Here is a 27,308-nt window from a genome sequence, read left to right as displayed (position 1 = left end):
CGAGCTCTGTAAATATCTCCCCAATGCTTGCTTTGGCCTTTCCACCCTTGAGTCACTGGAGAGATGTACTCAGATGCCTTCGGATGGAGCAGTCTAGAAATTTCTGTGGCATGCTGATCTCCTCCCTGCCAGGGCAGAAGGTTCATGAGGCCAGGACCAGGTTAGGACTTGGGCAGGCTGGGGCAGAAGCAAAAGGTGGATTATGCAGACACCTAGAGGCTGGCCTCCCCACCCCTGCCCCCGGTTTCCCTGGTGTCAACCAAATTCAAAGCTTTGATCCATGATGTTTTCATGGGGCTGCCTCACTTCTTCCAGCCTCCCTCTCCCGTCTAGTGTGAAGGCTCAGCACCTGGCAGGTTTCATCTAGCTGGTCAGACAGGAGGCTTCTCCTTTTCATGGGAAGTTGCACCAGGATTCAAGCCCCAGGACCCATGTCTCAGCATCAGAGCCCAGGCATGTTTGTTGGAATTCCCAGGTTAACAGAGACCCTCAAGGGTTCACTCATGCCTTTCATAGCTATTTCTCAAGCATGTGGCAGGTACCGTGCTAGGCACTGGTGATACAGAAGGTGAGCACGATGGGTCCTCTTCCTGTCTCCAGGTAATTTGCTGTCGTATACGCATGTTGAGACAAGTTTCTGCAATTGCATTGCCTTGTGATAGGTGTGGAGATAGAACCTCCTCAGAGGGGCATGGGACCAGCCTGGTAGTAGTGAGCCATAAGCTGAGACCTGCCTGAGGAAGGTGCAACAGTCAGCAAAGAGCTGACAGCAAAAGCCTGATATTGCAGAAACTGAAAGGCATTCAGTGTAGAGAACAGTGCCCACCCCCGAGCCCCTGATGGTGGTGCAGGGACCAACCAGCAAGGGCAGGAATCTGTGCTTTTAGCCGTTTCCCAGGTGATTATGAGGCACGCTAAATTCTGAGAACCACTGATTTGAGCATTGAAGGCAAGGGTGAGGGTGTTCCCCAAGAGGGAGCAGTAAGAAAGCAGGCTGGAGATGAAAGCCAGGAGCAGATCCCCAAGGGCCTTGGAAGATGAGTCGGACTTGATCCTGAGTGACAGTGGGCAGTCACAGGAGAGGTTGAGACAGATCTGTATTCAAGAAAAACAACTTTGGACACTGAATGATGGATATGTTAGGACGGGGCCTAGCGGTGGTATAGTTAGGACTAGAATGGTGACGGGGGGACGTTGAAGGTGGCAGTCCGAGGAACTTTTTAGTTGATGGACTTGGCATATATTAGTGACTGGATATGGGCAGGGAGGGGGCCTTGGGAGAAGGGGACATGCAGTGGTGTGGGAGAAGATCCTGGTTTGGGTTTGGGGTGTATTTCTACTCAGCTACATGTGCTCTTACGAACCCAGCAAGTCATCTGGCTTTTGTGCAAATCCATCTCCATTTTTGTGAAATGGAAATAGTGTGAGGTGCCCTGCCTGTGTTTGATTGGGGTAAGAACCAAATGAGAAAAAGGATGATGTGCCCACGGGTTAAAACAGCTAACTGAATCCAGCTCTCTATGGAAAACCAGTTTGGAATCAGGTGACTCGGCTCTCCAAACCATAAATCAGGTTCTTCTAAGCCCAGAAACAATGGACTGCAGCAGATGGTCATATAAAATATGTATAGAATAGGATACAGAACATTGCTGACATTTAAAGTTGTTTTTACTAATAGGAACCAAAGCAGTTTCAAATGCTAACCAATTCAAACAGCAGAAGCTCCAAATTTAAAGAACAAATAGAAAACTTTGGCCTTCAGTTTCACTTGTCTGTAACACAGACAGACGGATATTAGCTCAGACTCTACTTCTGGCTCATAGGTTTACCCAGGGTGGCCAGGAAGAATATAGGGTGGGACTTTGGCATCATCTGATTTCATATTGTGCTGCTGCCCCTTCCTTATCAGCTCCTGGCCCACCACTCCAGGGGCTGTCAGCCTCCTTCCGGCCCCAAGAGCCCCAACCACAGCTGCATTCATTCGTCCTAATAAAGCACCACAGACTAGAAGTCCAAGATCAAAGTGTCAGCAGGTTTGGCTTCTCCCAAGGCTTCTCTTCATGGCTTGTAGATGGCTGCCTTCTCGCTGTGACCTCACGTGGCTTTTCCTCTGTGTCCCAATTTCTTAGGACCCACCATACCAACCTCAATTTAACCTAATTACCTCTTTAAAGGCCCTATCTGATAGTCCCATTCTGAGGTATGGGTGTTAAGGCTTCAACATACAAATTGGGGGGACACAACTAAGCCCACAGCAGGCCTCCACAAAGTTCCTCTGATCGGATGGCTTTCCTTCTCCACAGGAGGTCAGAGCCTGGCTGTGGTCCAAGCCTTTCTTCTTCCCTTGACAGCCTCTCCCTTCCAGTTATGCCCTCTGCCTTCCCAACAGCCTGGGATAAAGAGGGGCGGGGGCTTCCTGGCTCAGCCAGTCATGGGTATTTCGTGTCCCATCCAGTATCCACTCGCGGGGGATTTGGCTTTCTCATGTTCTTCCTGGCTAGCATCTTTGAGCTCTCCCTTTCCTAGCCTTCAGACTCTTCTCTCTCACCTTGGAAGAAACCTTAGCTTGACATTCCTCTTCTGTCACCCCATTTCTCTCTGTCACTTTCACCTCTGAAATTCTGGATGGATTAGTTGACTCCCCACCTGTTTCCTTAGAATCTCCTCTGGAGTGACTTCCGACACCCCTGTCCCACTGCACCTGCCCTCCCCCACACCACCCATCGCTCGGTGCTGGTCATACCTAAAACCCACTTCCCAGTGTTCCTTGTCTTCTGCCCTTGGCTACAGTGGCTGTCCTTCTGCCTCTCGGAATCCTTCCACAGCCCCTCTCCTTCATCCAAGCTCCTCACTGTGGGCATCACCTGGGATCAGACCCTGGCCCCTGCTCACCTTCACTGCATTCTTTTCCCCAAAGAGCTAACACATATCAGTTTCCATGATATTCCATCTTTGATCCTAAAATCTTTCACTTCCAATCTCCACCAACCTTTCTCTGATCTCTGAATTCTGATCCTGGGCTTTTGCCTACATACAGATTAAATTCTTTCATCCACCACTTTCACTCTCACCAAGTCAAACCACGTCTTTCACTCCCAAATTCCATAATCTATCAATATAATTTTCCCCATTTATCCAAGCAAGAATTCTCTAAGGAGTATTTGTACCTCCCTCTTGTTTTAGCCCCTACTTTATTTAACGTTTCCTCTGTCTCTTATTTATATCTTCTGCTTCTCTCCAAAGAAAAGAAGCTGCCTTTACCCAAGCTGGTCCTGTGTGACCAGTTCCTTCCAAGAGTATGGCAGTAGCTTCCTAATTGGGTGTCCTTGTCCCCAGGGATTGTAGAGACCGCCAGATGTCCTCTAGCCCAGTCAGACTGAGGACAAAGACCCAACTCTCAGACTTGGCATTTTGCACCCGCACTGTCCAATGCAACCTTCTGTGACGATGCCGTGTTCTATGTCTGCACAACATGATAGCCACTAACCACATGTGGCTATTGAGCACTTGGAATGTGACTAGTGTGACTGAGGAAATGAATTTTTAATTTTCTGGGATTTAAATTGTCATACTATCTTCACACCACTGCTCTCTAATCCCAGCTTTGTGCTCTGGCCAACCTCCACCAAACATCACCCAGGTTCTCAGCTCAGAGCCACTCCCTGTCCCTGAGTGATGGGATGGCGCTGCTCCCTTCTCTAGTCCAGATCTTCTCTAGTCCGCAGGCCCATCCTGTGCCCCAGCCTTTAACCCTTCCTAACCATCTCCTTATCCCACAGTGTATACTCTTTCCCCCTCATGTGAACAGCCATGTCATGTGGCTGGATAAATTTATTTTTTAAACTTTCTATTCAGCTTCTATTTTGAAATAATTTCAGATTTATAGGAAAGTTGCAAAAATAGTACAAATAAATCTTGTATACCCTTCACTCATATTCTCCAAATATCAACATTTTACCCTGTTTGCTTTATATTTTGTCTCTCCCTCTCTTTTTCCATCTCTCTTTCCCACTACGCACACACACACTTTATGAGCAGTTTGAAAGTAAGTTGCATATATGTTATCCTCTGCACCTAAATTCTCTAGTGTATATTTCCTAAGAACAGTCTCTTATAAAAGAACAGTTGGGAGATCAAAACACAAAATTAGCATTGATACAATACTATCTATCATCTAATTTATTGGACTTGGTAAAAATTTTCCAGCTGTCCTATAAATGTCCTTTATGGCAAAAGAAGAAGGCCACGTGTCTTGACATTTAAGCTCTTGAAGACAACTCCTGATTTCTACATTTGGTTGGTTTTCTCCTCAGTGCCCGGGCTAGTAGTCTGTACTGATTGGCATGTGCCCTGTACATAGTAGGCCCTCAGTAAGTCTTTATGAGTTGAATGGACAGATCAATGATGGTGACAAACTAGGGTGAACTTGATGGCGGCAGGCCCCTCCCTGGGCTCAGCCACGTAACTGGCAGCCATCAGCTCCGGGCTCTCACTGTGCTTCTGTCAGGGACCAACTGCTTACAGGATGCTCTGGGGTTCCCAGGTGGGTAGCAGCACTCCTCCCATTTTCCTGATGCACAGCTGACAGCCCACAGAGTTATCTGACTTACCTGTGGCCACGGAACAACTCCGTGCCCAAGCCAGGGCACAGCACTGCTTCTCTGTAACATGCAGAGGCAAAACCCCGCTCATTCATCCAATAAATAGTTATCGAGTGCAGCTGTGTGTCGGCACATTGGGTTCACAGCTTATACTTTATTGCAGTGGTTCTCAACCTTGGCTGCACATTAGAATCACCTGGGAATCTTTTTAAAATCCTGATTTCTGGGCCTCATCCTCCGGAAATTCTGTTTCTTTGTTATGGGGTGGGGCCACAACATCCATAACAAAGAAACAGAATTTCCGGAGGATGAGGCCTGGAAATCAGAATTTTAAAAAGATTCCCAGGTGATTCTAATGTGCAGCCAAGGTTGAGAACCACTGCTTTAGGGGGAGGCCAAGGGCAAGCAATAAATAAATAAATAGTTTGTACATGGTGGTAAGTGCCCTGAGGGAGATAAAGTGGGGTACACATGATAAAGAGTGCTAGGGGTGTAGGGTTGATATTTGATATAAAGTGGTTAGGGAAGATCTCATTGGTTAAATGACTTTCCTCCATTTTTTTGTGTTAAGGTATAATTTACATACATTAAAACTTACCCGTTCTAGTACACAGTGCTGTGAACCTTGACAAACGCTTACAGTCGTGTAACTACCATCACAGTATAATATGGTTCTATCACCTCAAAACATGCCCCTGTGCCTCGCCCTGGTCCGGTGGCTCAGTCAGTTGGAATGAAAAAGGTTGCAGGGTCGATTCCCAGTCAGGGCACTTACCTAGGTTGTGGGTTTGATTCCTCTCTCCCTTCCTCTCTTTCTTTCTTTTTTAAAAAATGTATTTTATTGATTTTTTTTACAGAGAGGAAGGGAGAGGGATAGAGAGTTAGAAACATCGATGAGAGAGAAACATCGATCAGCTGCCTCCTGCACACCTCCTACTGGGGATGTGCCCGCAACCAAGGTACATGCCCTTGACCAGAATCGAACCTGGGATCCTTCAGTCCCCAGGCGGACGCTCTATCCACTGAGCCAAACCGGTTAGGGCCCTTCCTCTCTTTCTAAAAATCAGTAATGAAAAAAAAATGCATATTCTCGGTGAGGATTAAAATAAACAAAAACATATCCCTGTGCCTCTTAGTGGCCAACCCCTCCACCACCCACCTCTGGCAAGCACTAATCTATTCTCTGTCCCTTTCGAACATGTAATGGAAATAGAATTATACAGTACGTAGCCCTTGATTTTGGTTTCTCTTAGCCTAAGAGATAAATCACCGATGAGATTCATCCATGCTGTATATCTGTAGTTTGCTTATTTTTATTGATGAGTAGTATTTCATGGTATAAAGGTACCACAGTTCATCCATTCTTCAGTTGAGTTTATTTGGATAACTTCTAGTTTTGAACAATTATAAATAAAGCCACTATAAACATTCACATTCAGGTATTTGTTTGCATGTTAGATATTCATTTCGCTTGGATAAATGGGTTAGATGGCTTTTGAGTGGAGACCTGAAAGAAATGAGAAAACAAGCCATGAAGATAGCTGAAGATATTTTTGCCTATTTACCACATTGTTATTTTGCCAAATGAATAGGTTTGTGCTGCAAAACTGGTCTGTTTGGGTCATTTTTAAAATGTGAGTTGTTTGGCAGTGGGAATGGAGGAGACCATTGGTTAGTTCATTCATTTGTTCATTCATTCATTGATCCATTCAACAAAGATGTAAAAAATGAAAGCCACCAGTCCACAGTCTGCGACCCAAAGGAAGCCTGAGACCCTTGGATCCACACCAAAGGCTAATTTTAGTTGGTTTATCTGACATAATTTCCTTTCTGAGTTTCCTGAAAGTTGGGGTGAGAGAATAGTGAGTGAGTTTGGGTATGGTCATTGAAATGGATAATGGAGGCTAAAGCATTGTTTAGTTTTTCTCTCAATGGAGGCCTCAGGGACCCCCTTCAAAGGCCCCCAAGTCCTGATATTCATTTGATTGTGAGGTTGTCTGTGTGAGACGGCAAGATCCCCAGAAAGACACACAGGACTGAGGGCTCTGCGTGGATGAAGGGCCAGCGGGCAAGACAGCACCCTCCTAGGATTCAGGAGCTTTGGGAAACACAGAACTGACAGAAAGTAACCCCTGAACTTCTTCGTTTTAGGTGATGCAACTGTGAAAAAGAAACCTGCCCCCAAGACACCTCTAAAAGCAGGTAATTGGTCGTAGCAATGTGTGGGGGCAAGGGAGTCATCTGCCAGGAGGGGTTTTCCGTTGTCCTGCTAGCCTGACCGCTGGGCATGTGGTCCCCTCGTTCAAGCTCAGCGTTATTCAGGCTCAACCTTCCCCCAGAGCCTCTGCATAGCTTGGTCCCCAGCCTCTCACTTACTTGTCTTCTCCTGCTTCCCCTGGAAGGACAGAATCACACAGTAGTAGTGACTCTCCCATCCCTTCTGCAAAATTCTGCTTAACCCTCTGCCCTTCACTCTGTCTCTAAGGAGGCGATCTGCTCTGTGCTGTTTAATGCTCTGCTCGGTCTGTCCTTGTCACATGGAATCTTGTCTGTTTCTATTGGAAGGCATTTGGGGACATGAACCAGATTGAGCCTCTCAGCCAAGGTGACCTGGAGGTTAAAGGGCAAGGTGCTGTCTAATTAATAAAGGATTTAAAATGTAAATTCAAAAAATTAGGGCAAGATACAAATTCTAGAGCTACCAACAAATGGAGAATAATGCCATGTCACTGTGTGGGCCACATCGAGGGAATCAGAATAAAGAGGTGAACAAACCTAGCAAGTCCACCAGCTCAGATGTTCTGAAGCAGTGACCACGTCCCTCAGTCTTACCCTGGAGGCCCCAGAGAGGAGCAGCAGACCGATGTGGACAACAGTGTCACCTGAGATGGGCAAGTCTGAGGCTCCCTCCTCCCTCACTCACCTTCTCGCCTGTCCCCTCCAGCCATGCCCCCCCAGATCATCCAGTTTCCGGAGGACCAAAAGGTGCGTGCAGGAGAGTCTGTGGAGCTGTTCGGTAAAGTGACAGGCACCCAGCCCATCACCTGCACCTGGATGAAGTTCCGAAAGCAGGTCAGTGAAGAGGGGGGTGGCCTGGGAACAGCCACGCAGCCTCTAGGCTGAAGGGGGTGGGAAATGCTCTAATGGAGACAGCATCACCCTCATCGCAGGGGCTTAGAAATGGGGAGTCCTCACCACTCACCACCCAGTCATCACAGCTGAGTTCTCAAAACAACCTTCCTTCCAAATCTACGAACAATACCTGCGTTATAGACTAGCTGTATAATAGAGACAAGTATGAAGGGAGCAGTAGAAACCACCCTTGGTTCCCACCTGACTTCGATATCTCAGGCTAGAATTCTACTCAGAGTCAGGAAAATGGAACCACGAACCTAAATGCCCTGTCAGCCCCTGTACGGGTTCTTCTGTGATTCTGTGCCAGCCTGATGAACCCAATCTGTGGGAACAGCTTAAACTTACCACATGCCGAAGGGATAAAAGTGAATCTAAGTATTTGGATAGATAAATTGTACGTAAAATAGAATTTTGGCTTGCTGGCCCAGAAATCAGGCTACCATTTATAATCATGGCCCTATGGGAAAATGTTTGAAATTCCAGACAACCAGCTCTTAAAGGAACTTGGAGATCCCACACTGGCAGTGTGTGCCCAGATGCATGATCAACAGAGGCCCTGGGACCGTGGCTGGCACGGATGGGAAACTCTACAGAAGGAGTGAAGATTTCTTCTGAGCCCTCTGTTGCTCAATTTCCAAACCATCTTAAGGCCCCCAAGTGGGAGGCTAGTACCAGGAAGGAAAGGAGCGTTGGTCTCAAAAGACAAAAAAAAGAAGCTGGCCGTTAGCATCCCAAAGCATGTAGCTCTGGACGATGTCTGGGCCAGTGTCGCCTGAAGTAGGGTAGAGTCTCATCCCTTCTCAGAGACATTTAGCCCTGGCTCAGCTCTGTCTCTTTCTGTAGTGATGGGAATGTTCTGTATCTGTTCTCCAATATGTAGCCACTAATCATATGTGGCTGCTGAGCGCTTGAACGGTGACTGGTGTAACTGAGGAACTGAATTTTAAATGTTAAGTGATTAAAAGTTATTATAATAGCTCTGTTGAGTTATAATTAACACACCACAAAATTCACTCTGCTAAACTCACCCTTTTAAAGTGGTTTTTAGTATACTCACAAGGTTGTGCGACCATAACAGTTATCTAATTCCAGAATATTATCAACCCACACAGAAGCCCCAGACCCATTAGCAATCATTTCCTCCCTCCCACACCCCCGGCAACCGTTCGCCTACTTTCTGTCTCTATGGATTTGCCTATTCTGGGCATTTTATATCAGTGGATTCCTATAATGTGTTTCCTTTTGTGTCTGGCTTTTTTCCACTTAGCATAATGTTTTCAGGGCTCATTCGTGTTGTAGCACAAATTAGAACTTCGTTCTTTTTTATGGCCAAATAATTTTCCATTGTCTGGATGTACATTTGTTTATCCATTCACTGGTTGATGGGCCTTTGGGTTGTTTCCACTTAATTAAAAGGTAAATCGCCACATGTGGCTAGTGGCTATGGTTTCAACAGCACAGAAGAGGTCAGAACCCATAGGCTGGGCTTCATAAGTGACTTTGCTCAGATGTGCTCTCCCGCCCTCCCATCCCAGGGTGGAGGAGGGAGACGAGGACACTTCTGAACTCCGATCTAGAGCAGCAACTGCAGAGTCCCTTCCCTGGCCCTGCTCAGCACGCCCTGCCTGCCCCGGATCTGGACCCCACAGGGAGGCTTGGCTCTGGAGGCAGCAGAGGAGGGTCTTGGTGGGGAGCCCAGAGTCCAGACCCACCCCACACAGCCACAGCCATGCAGTGAGGAATGGGGGTCCCCCCCCCTTCCCTGGCCCTCGTCTCCAGCGCTTGCCCACTGTCTGCCCGCAGATCCAGGAGAGTGAGCACATCAAGGTGGAGAACAGCGAGAGCGGCAGCAAGCTCACCATCCTGGCCGCCCGCCAGGAGCACTGCGGCTGCTACACGCTGCTGGTGGAGAACAAGCTGGGCAGCAGGCAGGCCCAGGTCAACCTAACCGTGGTCGGTGAGTCTGGGTGGGTGGCCTGGCAGTGGGGGATGGGAAGGGTAGAGAGCCCCCAGGCAGGATGAGGCACCTCAGGGTCTCACCTCCCAGGGACCTACTCCTTCTGCACCCATCCTCTCTGCCCACAGCCCCTCGGACTCCACTTTACTTCTCTCTCCCCAAGCTCACACGGTTGCTGTGCTTCATGCTCATGAGAACACGCACACCCTCGCAGTGACTTCCTTTCCCTGTGAGTCCCTCCTGGCTTCTCTCTTTCTGCTCTTCAGAGACCTGAGCTCCACTGCTCCAGGCCTCTCCTACTGGCATGGCAACTCCCTCTCCCACTCTGCCTCCCCCACCCCCAGCTGTCCCCTTGAAGTCTTCACCTTGGATCAGTGCCGTCTTCCGGAAAAGGCACTGCTCCTCCGCCTGACTTTAGGGCATTGCAGGGAGGTCCCATCAGTCCACAGTCTGGACTCTGACAAGATCCAGGGTTGGCCGAGACCTCGATGCTGCTCAGTACTGCTCAGTGCTGCTCAGTGCCCTCTCCCACTCTGAGGTAGCTTGTCACCCTGTAGGCTGTGGCCTCCAACTTCTCAGAAAACTAGGAGGCATTAGGCCTGACCTTGCTCAGCTTCACGGCCCCGCACCTTCAGGCATCTCTCTGTCCACCCCCAGGCTGACCACACCCTCCAGGCTCTGGGCCTGGCCCACCCCTCTTTCCCTGAGGCCGCTTCCTTCTCCTGCACTCTGAATCCCCAGGCTCTTGGGGTTCCACCCCCTCCTCTCTTCTCTTCAACTCCACCTCTCCTTCTCTCATCTTAGCCAAACACACAGGCCTGCATGACTCCTGCAACACGTCGTCTCGCTTCAGCCACCCCACATGTCTTCCCGCTCTCTTCATGGCCAAACCCTCTGAGAGGGGGTGCTCTCTACTCTGCTTCTGCTTCCTCACCCCCAGGCACTCGTCAGCTCCCTGCAGCCAGCCTCCCTCCACACCCCAGGAGTCTACTGGGATCACCCCTCTAAGGTCACCGTGACCCCCTAATCCTAAACCCACTCCCTTTTTCTTATCTCCCACATCCCAATATTGGGCGGAGTCTGTCTCCAGGCTGTTTGTGAAGTTCACTTTTTCCTCTTTATCCCAGTTGCTGTGTTGATCATGCCATTGTCCACTCTCTCCTGAAACAGCCACTAGCTTTCTAATTGGTCCCCCACTGTCGGTCGAGCTCAGTTCCTTGCCCTCCACCCCCACCCCATTGGCAGGTGCTCAGGACAGGAAGGAAGAGATGACACAGCAGACTGATGGACAGTAGGCGGTGTCCCTGCACATTTGTGGGCCTCCATACATTATGCTCATGAAAGCCTTTGACCTGGGGTTTATTGATCTCATCTTTCTTTTTGTTTCCTCAAGTTGGGAGTTTAAATCTGGGAATCATTGTACCGGGAGCCAGGGAATAGGGTTCTCATCTACAAAAGATAGGAGAGACCCTTTCTCACTCTTCTTCTCTTTGGTGACTCTGGATGCTTACTTCAGTAGTGTCCCCCGTGGAGTCAGGAACTTGGCGGGGTTCAGTCTGTCTTTCTGTCTTTACGTTAAGACCTGTACCTGCAGTGCTGATTTGGCCCCACGCCCTCACCTGTTAGCAAACATTGGTTTCCAGTTTTTCTGGGTGGGAAACTTTGGGATCCACTCCTTTGAACTGCTCTTCTGTGACCACTGCCCCCTACACTGGGCCAGCTCCACTCTGTGCCACACTCCCCTCCCCCATCCCCACTGCACAAGCTGCAGTTCTGGCCTTTTATGGTTTAGTTTCTCATTCTCCTCGGCCAGTACTGACAGGGCCATTGGCGTGGCTGCCCGCCAGCTGGCAGGAGCAGCATGTTAAATACCGTCCTGGGAGGGGAATGGAATGGAGGGGATGGGCTTTCTGTCTGCCTCCCCCTCGTAGGGCTAAGAATAGAATTGCTCAATAAAACGGGACTTGCATTGATGCAAACATCAAGGCCACATTCATTCAGAGCCCATGGATTTAGAATTAGTCCAAAGTAAACCTGGATTAAGCCCAGATTTACCTGCACGTCTCTAAGGACATCTGTGTATTATCTGATCAGGGCTGAATAACTAGATGTAAAATGTAAAGGAGATGAAACAGGGGCAGTTTGGCTTACTCTGGATGGTGTTCAAGCATGTTGGAAGCATCCGTTTACAGGCCAGCTAAATAAGGCTGCTTTAGCACAACTTCTGCTTGTCAGCAGTAAACGTCTCTTCTTGTACATTCTTTAAGGCACCGCTTTCTTTTCAGATAGGCTATGACTCCCATTTTATACATGACAATAAACATTAGCCTTCCCCTCCATTAGTTTAAATGAGTGATGCTTAGCTTTTTTAAAGGCTTATGTGTTGAATGGCAGTGCAGGGATTTGCGAAGCTCCGAGGGCCTCTGCCTCTGCCGGCACCTCTAGCCACAACCTCAGAGGGTGCGGGTGAGTTTAAATGAGTGATGCTTAGCTTTTTTAAAGGCTTACGTGTTGAAAGGCAGTGCAGGGATTTGCCGGCCGAGGCACCTCTAGCCACAACCTCAGAGGGTGCGGGTTCCACTTGGGCAAGAGAGAGCAGCCCAGCCCAGATGATTTCCTTCCTGTAACTTGTCCAGCAAGAGAGAAACAGATCACTTTGCATATCTTTAAAGGAGAAAAATAAAGTGGAGGGAGCCCCAAATACCCACCAATCCCCAAATACTATCTGAGCCTGGAACTTGCATGGTTTTTAAGGGCAGAAGACTTCGCTTCATAATGCCTGGCTTAGATTTCAGTAAGATGTGATCTTGATCTTATTCTACCTGATAGCCAGGAGCAGGGATCTGAGGATTTTTCGGAATCTCCTTTTGCCTCTGCCAGGGCCCTGAGGGTATTCTTGGTAAGCAGAGAGTGCCTTAGCCTCCCAGGGGCCAAGGGCCGGCTATCCAGGTAGACGACCCTGGAGCCCTTGCAGCCCCTGGCATTCCAGGAAAGATGCGAGTGACGGCGACATGCCAGTGAAGGCAAGCCAGGCAGGTGAGGCACAGCCGCAGATCATCGTCAGACACACAGGCAGGCAGAGCCCGCCAGGATGGTTCCTCATGTGAGAAGCGTTAGCCTCGAGAGCCTCCATTTTCTCAGGAGTGGGAGCATTTGCTGAGCAGAAACCCCACTCTGTTAGTCAGGTTTCTGGGGAGCCAGGGAGTCATCCCCAGGAGCCCTGGAGCTCCAGGCCCTAGACTCTGAGGCTGCTGCCCTCCCAGACCAGGTCAGCTGTGCCTGTAGCGTGGAGGGCAGGCCGCAGGCGCTCTGCTCTGAGGGGTTCACCCCTGGCAAGTCTGCCTCTGCAGGGGATCTGCAGGTTGTGAAAACCAGGGAGCATCAGACCCAGCCCCTGGCCCTGAGGCGGTGGGGCTTCCAATCTCAGACCACCTCAGACTTGGGTCCTTTCTAAACCCCTTCATTCAAATTCCTTGAAAGCATTGAAGCTTCACTTGGAATTAAAGCCCCGCTCTCCACATTTTCCGTCTTCACTTGCACGGCAGGGGGTAATATCCATCATATGCCCGTTTTCTTGCTTTCACCAAGAGACTGGACAGAGTAGGGCACAAGTAATACCTCTTCCACAGTACACACTTCTCAAAGTTTTCTCTTCTTGACCAAAGCAGAAGGGGAATCAGTCAGTGGGTATAATGCGTTCATTACATAAACCCAGGTGACTCTAAATGTGGCCAATCAGACGTGTTCCAGGCCGTGGGGGGCAAGGGGGGGGCGGGGGCAGTGAGTCTGTCTTTCGTCCTTTGGGAGTTCTTACTGTTTTACTTGGGTCCTGGAGAGCTGGGTCCACTTGCCTCTAAGAGAGTGTAGAGCAATAAACATCTTAGCCAACACCAGAAGTATTTCTAAAAAGTCCAACATGTCTTTCAGAACAAACAGTTTTCCTAAGAGAACGTAACACCTAGTGAAAGTGGATCCATCACAGGAGGCCTCCAGAGTGGCTGCAGAAAGGAGGCTCCGCCACAGTCCCAGCATCACCACCGTGGGCCAGGCCTGGGTGGCAGGGTGGATGGTTTCTAGGCAGGGCATTCTTGGCTGGAATCGAGAAGCCGCAGGGCTTGGGGGAGGGGAGAGAATGAATATGTGTATGTATTATGTACTAGTATGTATATGTTTACACACACACACACACACACACACACACACTGGCAGAATGTTTTTTCCCTCTATTTGCACAGGGTCATTTGAAAGAACCCTCTTTGGGTATCATGCCTTGCTCAGGGTGGGAGAGTAGAAGTCAAGAACTGTCCCTAGATTTGCTCGCTTGATGCTTGCAAAACCTCTAAAGGGAACGTGCATAGTAGCACCATGTTTCCAATTGAAAAAGACAAGCTAGTCTTGGGAGTTGAGGAATTCACCAGGGTTCACGCTATGTGAATAAATAGCATATAAATTCCCATAGCACAAAGGCATGGTTTTAATTATTAGCTGGGGGGCTCTGCACCTCTCCCTGCTTTGGAGGGATGAAGGGTTGCTAAATACTGTGACTAACACAACTACCTGCGGAAACTGAATCTGAAAATATAGGAAAATTTGGTTCAGATGAGCAACTGACCAAGTCAGAAAAGCTCAAGAGCCTCATGTAGTATCGGCTGCGTGACTCGCCTGGCAGTTGGCAGCGTTTCTGGTTCTTAGCGTTGCTGGTCTGAATGGGAAGGCAGCCCGCCAAGGCGACCACTTCTTGTGTCCTCAGCTCTGTTTCCGGCCCTTAGTCAGGGATGGTTGTGATGTGCTACTGTGGTTTGCTTTTGGAATTCTTCACTCGTTTTATACCAGTTCTATGTGGATAGAAGAGATAGGGTAGGGATAACTTTAAATGTGTCACAAAGTCAGAAATAAACTACTACAACAATGACGGCAGTAATGGCTACTCAACTCGGCCACTTTCCTAAGAACTTTTCATAACCACCTTGTGATCCAAGTGCTATTCTTACCCACATTTTGCACTGTACAGACGAGGAAACTGAGGCACGGTAGTAAAGAGTGAGTGGGGTCAGAGCTGTGTTCAAACCCGGATCTGTCTGCTTCTCAGCGAGGCAGGCGTTTCTCAAGTCTCAAGGAGAGTGTAGCCTGACCCCTAGGTATGTCATAGATCATAGGTCACTGGCCTAGGGCCTGAAGGATACACACACACACACACACACACACACACACATTGAACCCTCTCTCAAAACATTTTTTATGGGAAGCAGTCCACGCCTTCTGGGCAGCTTCCTAGATCTGTTTACGCTGAGAAATATGCTTATGACCGGGACAAAGTACAGGAAATCAGGGCTTGCAGACTGGACAGCTAGCCAAAAGAAAAGACTTTTCTCGTGCACATAGGTATCTGTAGGGCTTTCTCATAGTGTGTGCATAGGTGTGACTGTGGATGAGGGAACCAGAGCCCAGACCGGGGATGTCAGCTTGAGTTCTCTAAGCTCCTCCCCAAAAAACCTGATTCAAAATCTTTCTTTCCCTGAAATTCTGAAGAGTTGGGTGATATTGTGCTTCTCCATCCCCAGACAAGCCAGACCCCCCAGCCGGCACGCCTTGCGCCTCTGATATCCGGAGCTCCTCGCTGACCCTGTCCTGGTACGGCTCCTCGTACGATGGGGGCAGTGCTGTGCAGTCCTACAGTGTCGAGATCTGGGACTCGGTGGACAAGACGTGGAAGGAATTAGCCACGTGCCGCAGTACCTCGTTTAACGTCCAGGACCTGCTGCCTGACCGAGACTATAAGTTCCGTGTGCGCGCCATCAATGTGTACGGAACCAGCGAGCCGAGCCAGGAGTCTGAACTCACAGCGGTGGGAGAGAAACCTGAGGGTAAGCTGCCTTCACTTTGTCTCTGGCCTGAAATAAATGTGCGTGAACTACCTTGTGCAGGTAGAAATCTGGACTGAGAGGGGTGCAGAGGAGTGGGGAAGACATCCACGGTGACAGGCATCATTTTGGGGGATCTTGATTTCCAAGGTTGTGATGCTGATCCATACTTTAAAAGAAGTACATACCACTTTTTATTTTAAAATTAAATCTTTATTGTTCAGATTATTACTTGTTCCTCTCTTTTTTCTCCCCATACCTCACCTACACTGATTTCCCACTGCACCCTCTGACCTTACCCCTCCCACTGTCCTCATCCATAGATGTCATCCATGCCGTCATCTTGGTTTCTCTCTACATACCACTTTTTAAGCACCATTGGCACACTGCCATCAGGGGCGATGGTGTGTCAATCAGCACGGTCCTGGAAGGCAGGAGCTCAGGTAGACCTAAAGTTTCAATATCTCCCTTCCTCCTCCTGTTGCACTCAGATTTGAGTGTCTACTCAGTGTCAGGTCCTCGGAACACCAAGACAGATAAGACAAGTTGCTTAAACTCTAAGGGGAGCCCAGCCGGTGTGGCTCAGTGGTTGAGAGTGGACCTATGAACCAGGAGGTCACAGTCCGATTCTCGGGTTGCAGGCTCGATCCCTGGTAGGGGGTGTGCAGGAGGCAACCAGTCGATGTTTCTCTCTCATCATTGATGTTTCTCTATCTTCTTCTCCCTTCCTCTCTGAAATCAATAAAATTACATTTTTTAAAAATCTAAGGGGACAACTGTGTACACCGCTAATGATGGCGAGATGGTCTACATCTATCTAGCAGTATGAACAAATTGCAAAGGAGACACAGCAGAAGGCATGAGTAATTTGCCATGGATGTTGAGGAAGGCTTCCTAGAGGAGGTGGCACTTAAAACGAATGGGCTTCTAAGCGACAGGGAAGCTAAGGAGAGGCATCTCTCACAGCGGAAACAGCATGAGTGAAGGTACCAAGTGATGGAAATGTGTGGCATTTTGAGAAGCTTGTGAGTGGCCAGGGCATGTGCTGTGTGAGTCAGAACAGGAGGAAGCAACCCTGAATGGGCAGTTCAGATAGAATTGTGAAGTCTATCAAAGATCTTTGGGCAGGGGGTTGATACGATAGATCTGGGGTTTTTTTGTGTGTTTTTTTAATGCAACCTACTGTTTATTTCAAGTAGCATACAGGCTCCAGCTAGACAGACCCATGTGTTCCTAAGACTTTTGGAATGTTGCCTTTTGTGGGAGATTCTTTTACTATGTACAGCGTTATAATTTGACATCTGTATAGACTGCAAAGTGATCACCATCACAAGTCTATTTTTTTAAGAAGAGAATTAGAGGAAGAGTAGAGCTTTGCTACTCAAAGTGTGGTCTGGACTAGCAATCTTGAGACCCTGGGAGTTTGTTGGAACTGCAGACGTCCACACTCACACACACCCCTCCCTAGTCTCTTCTGAACTTCACCATCCACCCGCTCCGCCACCCCCATGAAACTGTATCATGAGAAGCACTGGAGTGGAGGAGGGGATGAGGGTGGAGTCAGTGAGACACTAGCTGGTTCTCTGTGGTGTAGTCCAGGAGAGGGGTGGTAAGGGTATGAACTATACCCTCACGCGATGGAATTGGCCAATCTTGATGACTTTTTGGGTAGGGAGTTGAGGGGAAAAATCAGAAAAGTTTAAATGACTCCCAGTTCCTGGCTTGGGTATCTGAATTCAAGAGTCATTTAGTTTATTGTTATGATTCATCGTGGCTGACATCTATTAGGCACTGCTATATGCTAACAGTATGTTCAGCATTTTCCATGAACCGTTTCATGCATCTAACTCATTGGAATAGATCTGTCATCTCCACTATTTATAGATGGGAAATGAGGTTTACAGGGGAGAAGCTAGTTGCCCAGGGTTATAGAACTTGTATTAGCGAGTTGAAGCTGGAACTCAAAGCTGACTGACCCAGAGCCTGGGCTTCTTTGGCTGCCTCCCGGTGACTTGGAAGTTGGATAGCAGGAAGTCCAGGAGGGTGGGGAACAGGCAAGTTAGAGTCGGGGTGCCAGGACAGGCAACCAAATTGCAGTCTGCATGTGTTTAGCATATTTCTTTAAGAAGAGGATTCTTTACCTCTTGGAAAAGAGGCAGGAAAAAGGATAAATTGCAGTGGCACCCGCCCAGGCCAAGGCCAGGGAAAGCCTGGAGCTTTGAAGGGGACGTGATCTGTTGCACCCCTGCTGTCTCCTCAAGTCCCCATTCACTCCTGCACATTCATGCTGTGGCAGCAGGAGCTGCTTATATCCCCCTCGCCACACCTCACAGGCACCTGTGGGTTCCATTGTGTGACGTCACCCCTCCTCATTGTGTTCCATCATTTCCTTTAGGTCAGTAGTTGCCAACCGGTGGTCTGCGGACTACTGGTGGTCCATGAGGTCCGAAAGGTTGGCGATAGCTGCTTTAGGTCACAACTCAAGGGCAACTTCTCTTAGAATAATTGCTGGACTTTATAATTGCCCCGTTTTGTGTTGCCTTCTTTCATGTGCACTGTGATAGTATGTGCTTGATTATATAATACTAGAGGCCCGGTACACGGATTCGTGCACTGGTGGGGTCCCTCGACCTGGCCTGTGCCCTCTCGCAATCCAGGACCCCTCGGGGGATGGCAGACTGCCGGGTTCGGTCCGATCCCTGCAGGCCAGGCCGAGGGACCCCACTGGTGCACGATCTGTACACCAGGCCTCTACTATGCATATAAGATCTTTGATTAATCTCTTCCTGCCCTCCCCCACCCCCCCTTCCTCTGAGATTCATCAGTCTGTTCCATGTTTCAATGCCTGTGCATTGAGCATCTGCCCCCTGGTGGTCAGTGCATGTCATAGCTAGGCTTTTATAGATGATAGATGATAGATAGATAGATAGATAGATAGATAGATAGATAGATAGATGATAGATAGATAGATAGATAGATGTGTCAAGGGTATTTTAAGGAAATGTGTTTTTGCCTCCCCAACTAAGATATAAGCTACAAGAAGAAGGAGGTATTATGCCTCTGTGTATTTTGTTTTGTATACCCACAATACATAGCCAAATATTGGAACATGGCTGGAATTCTATGGAAAATGTTCAGTAAATGGATAAATGGATTGGACATGCTGGCAATCATAGTTGCTGACTTTTGAGCCAGAGCAGAAAGGGCCGTCACAATTGTGTGTAGGTTCTGAAAGTCAGAGGGATTGGAAGAGATGTGAAGAGGGTGTGCCTAGAGGACCATGAGGGTAGAGAGGACGGGATGAAGGCAGGAGCTGGGATGGGGCTGGTGGGATGAGGAGGCTAGTGTCTGCCCGCACGCACATGGCCCTGTTGCAGCGTGAGCTGACTGACCACACGGAGATGCCCAGGCTTTGGGCATGGTGGTGTTGTGCCTGACAGCCCCCAGCAGGTTTTGCTCTCAATGGGCCTTCAGTACTAATCCCTGTGTCCCCTCCTTGTCTCCCCCAGAGCCGAAGGATGAAGTGGAGGTGTCCGATGATGGTGAGTGCTGGCCACCCGCCTTGGGTGGGCTCTAGGGGTGGAAAGGGGTGAGCAGGGATCTGATGGCTCACACCCATCCCAACCCCCACCCTGCAGATGAGAAGGAGGCTGAAGTCGATTACCGGACGGTGACGGTCAATACCGAACAAAAAGTGTCTGACTTCTACGACATCGAAGAGAGACTAGGATCGTAAGTGGAGTGGGAAGCACCCTTTGGGCCCCAGCGTGAGGGTGACACAGACCCCCCAGTGAATTCCATGCCTTGTCTTCCCGTTCTTTCCTGGGTTTGCCAGCTCCCCAGACTGACATGCCTGCAGCATCAGGAGGGAGGGACAGCACTCCACGAAAGCATGGCCACCCAGGGCTCTCGGACGAGCCGCGTGTAGTTCTGCGCTGGCCCCTCTGTGGAGGGCTTGGGCCAGCCTTCCTTTGCTGTGCCTCATTCTCCACACAGCCCTGAGCTGAGGGGACCACGTCTGGGTTGGACTGTTTTCAGGACCCTCCCATCCGACCCACAGAAGGCAGGCCGGCCTGACCTGTGCTCCCCATGCGGCACTGCTAGCTCAGGACTTCAGGGACGCACACCCTTGCATCGATGCACGGCTGCCCACTCTGGCGCACTCTCCGCACTTGGTCCGCACTCTGAATCCTCCCTGGGGTTGGACCCCATCCTGGGCCCTGGTCACAACCAAGCACCCCCTCCAGCAGCAGCGCCCCGGGCTGCCTCCCGCTAGCACTCTATTCCTGAGCGCAGGAGGTGGAAGAAAGGGGGGGTCTCTTCTTGTATTCCCAGTCTCATAGCAGTTGGTACAGGGAGCCGGCACCGCTAGTGGGAGCTGTCAGAGGACCACGCCCTGCCCCACAGCGGGCAGCAGAGCCTCCGGGCTGTCTCTGGGACAGTGCTGAGGAAGGGGGAAGGGAAGTAGCCACTCAGGCATTCTCTGTGTTTGGGGAGACTTCCTCAACCTGAGTCCCTCTCGGGGGAAGGGGGGAGAAGTCCACCAGCCACGCTGGAGGCCCCACCAAGGCGGTGACCTGCTGAAGGAGCAGCAGGGCAGGCATGTTGGGTGGGATGCGGGGCCAGCACAGGCTGCAGCAGGCAAGTGATGGGGAGAGTAGTTTGCAGTATTAGAAATGCACTTCCCTGACCCAGAGCAGGGCTGGCAAACTCTTTCTGTAAAGGGCCAAGTAATGGATGTTCCAGGTTTTGTGGGCCATGCAGTCTGTGTTGCAACTACTTCTCTGCACATTCAAGGGCAGGTGGGACTGGGGGGGGAGCCATGTGGGGTCTCCCACAGGCAATATGCACGCAAATGGCATGACTGTGCTCCAATAAAACTTTATGAAAACAGGCGGGCCAGATTTGTGGGCCATCCCCCAGTTTGTGGAAAGCTTGGCTAAATGTGCCTTTCCCTCCTCCTTTCACTTGCAGTGGGAAATTCGGACAGGTCTTTCGACTCGTAGAAAAGAAAACTGGAAAAATCTGGGCAGGGAAATTCTTCAAAGCATATTCGGCAAAAGAGAAAGAGAACATCCGGGAGGAGATCAGCATCATGAACTGCCTCCACCACCCCAAGCTGGTCCAGTGTGTGGACGCCTTCGAAGAAAAGGCCAACATCGTCATGGTCCTGGAGATGTGAGTAGCCCGCTGCCCCACCCGCCCCTTCACTGCAGGCAGGGGAGTGAATGCAAGACATTCACAGCCCATCCAGCCAGGGACTGACCACTCGGCACAGCTCTGCGCACAGCACTGGGCCTGACCACTGACCACCAGCCCCCTGAGCCCCTGCTCATTTCCGTAACAAATGGGCAGATCTTGGAGGACCCCCGTCCCCTTCCCCCTTCACCTCCCTGTGAAAGGGCTCCTTGGTTCCATTCAGGGGCCTTCTGATCTGGAGGTGGCTTCAGAGGAGGAGGGGAGGGATGGAGCAGCTTCCTGACCAGCCTGTGAAAGGGAGGGGTCCAGGGTGGGGGCTCAGAGTGTAGAGTGTAACCTTGCTCCCTCCTCTTGCTGTGCTCCGTGTGCTCATTTGTACTTTCTTCACTTCTCAGTCAGCTTTCTGTGCTGGGTTGTACACAGCAGGAAGATGGATCCAGTGACCTCTAGCCAAGGCTTTCCTTTCCAGGCTTTCCTCTAGTCCCACTTCTCCACCTCTCCCACCTCTGAACTGCTGGCATGTGCGCGCACGCGCGCGCGCACACATACACACACACACGTGTGCAAACACACCTGCGCGTACACAAACTCACATGTGTGTAAACACATGCACACATGCGTCCAAACACACCTGCACACAAACACATGTGTGTAAACACACACATGTACATACTGGTGTCAGTAAGTCAGACATCCTCCATAGTGTCTATATTTTTAAGAATTTCTTTTCCTTTTCCTGATTTGACTATTTTTAATATATGATACTATCTCATCAAAAAATATAAGAACAAATGCAATGAAAAATCCCATTCCCATTCCCTGCCCCCATCTACCCTATTCCTACCCCACCACCAACAACCAGGAAACAATTTCATTGGTTTTGTCTGTATCCAGTTTCTTTGTGAAAATACAAGCACATATAATACATATATCCATATTGCCCACATTTTAACACAAGGGCAACTCGTAGTTACGATTCCATACTTTGCTTCTTTTCATTCTACAGTTTACCTTGGAGACAGTCCCCTATCAGTAGCAGTGAGCTCCCTTGTTCCCCTGCTCCGTGCGACGTCATCACATGCATATACCACGGTTTATTGTCCTCTTTCGGCAGGAGTGGGTGGTTTCCAGGTGTTTGCTTTTATAAGCAAGCAGTTTCTGTAACCTGGTCCTATACACCCTTTCACTCATGCCTGTGTGCATCTGGAGGATAAACTCCCAGCAGTGTGGGGTGCTGGATCAATGTGTATGTGGAATCTTGAGAGATATTGTGCAGTTGACAGCAGCATCCTGGAATTGCTCCTTCCCAGGCAAGGCGAGCCAGGGAGGCCAGCAAGGCAGCCCCGAGCTCAAGGCGTGAATCCCTCCTTCGTGAAATGATGAGTCCCTTTCGGTTTCTGTTCCTTAGGAAAGTGGTTAACAGCACAGACTTGAGTCCCATAAACCTCACCGCAGTCCCAACTCAGCCTCTTACTTGGTGTGCGACCTTGAGTAAATTATTCGGCTCTGCCAACCCTTAGTTTTATTATCTGAGAAAGGAGGCTATTAACCGCCTCGTGAATAGTGTGGGATCAAAGGGACTAGCGTGTGGCGGGCACAGTGCTCTGCAATGGAGAGTTGCTCTCGGTAGTTCAATGCTTTGGCTTTTTCTCTATCCTGGTCTTTTTCCCACTCAAAATTACGTTGTGAGCATTTTAACACCCAACTGGGTACCATGGAACAAATCCTACTATCCAGGTCCTATTACTGTGTAGTGGTGATTTTGTCATTATTAAATCCTTCTAGCAGGAGAGGTATTTGGGTTAGACTCCCATTTGTTCTTAAAATTCTGTGGAGTTGGAAAAGATTCAAAGAAAATCTCTATCATATCCTAAACTCCGTTTTCAGCCCCAAACTCCAACTTACCTCTCCACTTCCAGGAAGGATTTAGCCATGTGTGTGGCCTCACCCCCACCACAGCCCTGTGGCTGCAGCTTTTCACGTTCGTTCTAGAGCAGGGTCTTGGTCCAGGCAGTGTGGGCATGTGACATGTGAAGAATAAACGCCTTATCTTTAGAAGTTAAATCTTGAGCAAGTTCATGAGGGCGTGCAGGGAGGGGGAGGAGGCGGCCCAGCCTGGGTAAGGCCAGGCAGCAGCACCAGTGGGCAGAATACCATACTTAGCTTGGAATTGGGAGTTGGCAAGCTGGATGGAAAATGTTGGGAGAAAATGTAAGAAGGCTTCCGCAGGTCTGGGTTTCATCCCTCCACCCCAGCTCCCCCAAGGACAGGAGCAAATCTTCCCGGCACAGATGCCAGAGGATTCGCCTGCACTTGGGGTCAGGAGCTCACCCCCATAGGAACTCAACCCAAGGAGAGGGAGCAGATCCGTGCTCGATCTGTGCTTCAGACAGGCTCAGCCTCTGCAAGCACAAAGGTTGGTGCTCAGCAGTGCCATTTGCTGTTTGACGGAGAAACTGGAGTTAGGAGAAGAACAATGCCTGGTGTGGTAGAAAAACACGAATGCATTGCAGGGTCCCAGCCCTCTATTCAGCGGCCTCAGATACAGGGAGAAACCGGGAGGAACGTGCCTTCAGCCTTTCCGACCTGTGGTTGCAGGACAAGCCTGTCACTACAGCAGTGGTCTCTGACACTGGGCTTCTGCCCGGCTCCTGGCCTGGTATCTGGGCTTGTCCTTTTGGGAGCACATGGGACATTCCATGTGGTGCAGCGGCCTCAGATACAGGGAGAAACCGGGAGGAACGTGCCTTCAGCCTTTCAGACCTGCGGTTGCAGGACAAGCCTATCACTACAGCAGTGGTCTCTGACACTGGGCTTCCGCCCGGCTCCTGGCCTGGTATCTGGTCTTGTCCTTTTGGGAGCACGTGGGACGTTCCATGTGGTGTGAGACCCTGAGCACAGGAGAGGATGTGCCGTTTAGGCTGAGTCATCTAGGGCCCATCTCACTTTTGTGCTACTGTTGGCAAGATTGATCAAAGAACATCCATCCAGCTGGCCTCCATGAGACATGGAGTCAGAGGGTCTGGTCCCGAGTCTCCGGTAGTGAGTGCCATTCCTCCTGGCTGCCCGTGAGGACTGGGGGGTCTACAGTTTGGGGGATAGATTTGATCCCTTGGGATTAGGTGGCCTTGGTAATAGGTATTCATGCATTCATTCATTCATTCATTCACTCACTCACTGTTAACTTATTAAGCACATATTTCTTCGGGCCCAATCTTGGCCTTGGCATTATCCCATCTCTGTGGTGGTGGCCCCTTTCCAGCCAATACTTTCCACCGATCATCCCGAGTGTTTTGAATAGAACCATTTTTTTTAACTGCTTCTTTTTAAAAATGTTTTTATTGATTTTAAAGAGAAAGGGAGGGAGAAAGAGAGAGAGAAGATTGATTAGCTGTCTCCCATATGCACCCCAATGAGGGACAAACCCGCAACCTGGGTATGAGCCCTGACCGGGAATTGAACCGGTGACCCTTTGGTGCACAGGATGACTCTCAACCGAAGGAGCCACACCGGCCAGGGCTGAAACCTATAGAACCATTAATCCTATTTTTGTAACTACTTTCATTCTTAAAAAAAGTGGAACAAAGGAGTAGTTTTCAAAATATGTTAAATATATTTGAATAGGTTTGAACCTATCTGTACCTATATTGACTAGGTTACCTCTAGAAATGCAGTAGGAATTATCTCTGTGGCTCAGATTTCTACCACTCATTGCCTCAGGCAACCCAAGGGCACTGCAGATGATGGCTGCTTGCTTTTTCTCAATACTTTAAATTTAGAAGCAAACATTTTGGGGCATCTTGTCTGTGCCAGACACTGTCAGGTATAAACAAGGGTCTAGATATGAGCCAGACCTTTTCCAGACATGCTCACAAACAACTGTAAGGAAAGGCAGACTTGAACAAAAGTGCAGAGACAAGGCTTTGGAAACCCAGGGAGGGAAGGCTCATTTCATATGGACAATGGAGTGTGCTTTATCCAGAGGACGTGAATTTCTACTGCCTCTCAAAGCTGGTAATGGAGTAAGCCAGTACTTCCCAAACTTGTTGGATCATAAGAATGAGCTGGGGTACTTATTAAAAATACAGATCCTCAGATCCCGCCCAAATTTCTAAAATCAGAATCTCCAGGAGTGGAGCTTGGGAATCTGTATTTTCAACAAAAGCCTCAACTGGTTCTTTTAAAAAAATAAAAAACGATAACATTATTGAGCAGTTACCATGTGCCAGGCACTCTCTAAGCACGTTAGGTGCATGATCTTAGTCTTCACAGCAATCCTGTGAGGTGAGGCTGTTTTTATCTGCATCTTTGAAGCACAAATGTTCAGAATCACTTGTGACCTAAGCGCAGATTCCTTTAAGTTGGAATGAGAGCCTGGGTGGAGAGCAGTAGACATAAAGAGCTTGAGGAAAGCGGCGCCACCTGCTGGTCTCCCTGGACCTTCTGGGTTGGTTCTAAAAGGGTCTGTTGCAGCGCCCCCAGCGGCCATGCGCACAGATGATCTTTCCCAGCTCAGAGGGTCCAGAAGTGGATGTGGTTGTCATGTGGTGACAGAGGCCGGCCTCACGGAGGCTGTGCTGTGCTGGGCCCCACAGTGCACCTCTGCCTATTTCTCCCTCAGGTGTCAGAGAGGTGATCCACTTGGCAATAATATGTGCGGAGCACCTCCTGTATGTCAAGCATGATGCTTACAAGGGTTCCTTCGTTCCTAGCAATTCTATGAGGAAGGGAACTGGGGCTCAGAAAGATGAACTCACACAGCTTGTGAGGCAGAGACAGGATTCATACGCAGCTCTTTCCCTTCATGCTGACTCCCCTTAGAAGAGAGAAGGCCCTCGGAAGAGGACTAGCCTAGAATGGAGCCACCCAGTTTTGTTCAGCTGGAGGACTGATGCCTACATGAGTTACCAAGGAGATGCTTTAAACCAGCGGTCGCCAACCGGTGGTCCACGGACTACTGGTGGTCCATGAGGTCTGAAAGGTTGTCGACGGCTGCTTTAAACTTTCTGAGCAGTGAGCAAGGAAGGTGGGTCAGAGGGGTGGGACGGGAAGAGAGAGGACCACTCGACTCCGGAAGTGAGGCCATGCATTTGCACTGAAGGCCAGTAGGCTGGACCCTGGGGCAGTGCTTAGCAGAAGATGTCCCCTTGGGCCCCAGAAACACCATGGCCAGGCCCCAAAGTCTATCCAAGCAGGAAGGATGTACTACATTCTAGCCTGGGTCCCAAGCATGCAGGACAAGTCAGTTATGCTGGAAGGAGTAAGCTGATACTATATGCCTAGCCAGAGGAAGCAGATCGATCATAACTGTAAGTGTGGTAGGTTACAGCCAACGAATTTGCTGAGGCTTGTTGTTGAAGATACTTTCTTGTTCCTATGAGTATTATTTCAAGTTTCAATTCTCTGTGACTAAAAGACATGGCTAGAATACAAGAATGATCCCCTGTACATCGATAGTCATTTGGGGAATGGAAGCTGCCCCCAGCAGTTAATCTTTTGCTAAGGAGATCAAGTTCATGACACCCCTGAAACCACCCGGCCTAGGTGCTTCCCTGAATCCCCCAACAGCTTAGTGGGCACAGGCAGAGTCCCCCAAGAGGAGACCAGGAGGCCTGGGCCCTCCTCGCACAGTGGAGATGACCAGTGTAACAGGGCAGTGGCCTGGGACTCAGGACACTGCAAAAAGTGCCCGGCACCCCCATACCCTGGGCTTTCCTGCCCGTCTTCCCAACCCCCGACCTGCCCTTGGCCAGAATCCCTGCCAGCCCGGGCTCCATGATCCTGTGGTCTAACGGCCCCCTTCTGTCCCCGCAGCGTGTCAGGAGGTGAGTTGTTCGAGCGCATCATCGACGAGGACTTTGAGCTGACAGAGCGAGAGTGCATCCAGTACATGAGGCAGATCTCGGAGGGAGTGGAGTACATCCACAAGCAGGGCATCGTCCACCTGGACCTCAAGCCCGAGAACATCATGTGTGTCAACAAGACAGGCACCAAGATCAAGCTCATCGACTTCGGTCTGGCCAGAAGGCTGGGTAAGGCCTCTCCTGTTGTCCTCAACATGTAGTGGCAGTGGCAGTGGCTGTGGCCCACACACTGGGTATTAGAGGGAATGCACAGTATTGGAGTTAAACTCAGAGACTGTGGAGATGGCCCAGGTTCAGAACCCACCTTTACCACTTACTAGTTGTGAGGCTAAGTCCCAAATTCCTCATCTGTAAAATGGGATGATAGCAGTACCCACATCACAGAGTTGTTATGGGGATCAAATGAGTGAATGCAGGTACAGTGATGAGAGCAATGCCTTGCACATAGTAAGTAAGCACTTTTGTAGGTGTTAGCAATTTATTATTATTACTAGAGGCCCGGTGCATAAAGTTTGTGCATGGGCGGGGGGAGCGGTGTGTGTGTCCCTCAGCCCAGCCTGCACCTTCTCCAATCTGGGATCCCTCTCACAATCCAGGACTGCTGGCTCCCAACCGCTTGCCTGCCTGCCTGCCTGATTGCCCCTAACTGCTTCTGCCTGCCAGCCTGATCACCCCCTAACCACTCCCCTGC

General features: G+C 49.7%; 1 protein-coding gene across 2 annotated transcripts in view; it reads left to right on the top strand.

The window, feature by feature from the left end:
- MYLK (myosin light chain kinase) overlaps nucleotides 1–27,308 on the top strand; it is a 176,846-nt gene that overhangs the window by 122,006 nt on the left and 27,532 nt on the right. For both annotated transcript variants that reach the window (XM_014545250.1, XM_005873108.2), the window contains 8 exons: nucleotides 6,753–6,803; nucleotides 7,546–7,673; nucleotides 9,540–9,693; nucleotides 15,255–15,557; nucleotides 19,064–19,096; nucleotides 19,193–19,286; nucleotides 20,529–20,732; nucleotides 26,568–26,785. In XM_014545250.1, the coding sequence (XP_014400736.1) occupies nucleotides 6,753–6,803; nucleotides 7,546–7,673; nucleotides 9,540–9,693; nucleotides 15,255–15,557; nucleotides 19,064–19,096; nucleotides 19,193–19,286; nucleotides 20,529–20,732; nucleotides 26,568–26,785 (1,185 nt within the window). The remainder of the gene's footprint in view (nucleotides 1–6,752; nucleotides 6,804–7,545; nucleotides 7,674–9,539; nucleotides 9,694–15,254; nucleotides 15,558–19,063; nucleotides 19,097–19,192; nucleotides 19,287–20,528; nucleotides 20,733–26,567; nucleotides 26,786–27,308) is intronic.

Source organism: Myotis brandtii, unplaced genomic scaffold (assembly GCF_000412655.1).
Source record: "Myotis brandtii unplaced genomic scaffold, ASM41265v1 scaffold4, whole genome shotgun sequence".
NCBI classification, from domain to species: Eukaryota; Metazoa; Chordata; class Mammalia; order Chiroptera; family Vespertilionidae; genus Myotis; species Myotis brandtii.
Note: the sequence above shows the minus strand (reverse complement) of the source record. Positions and strands in the feature narration are given on the sequence as shown.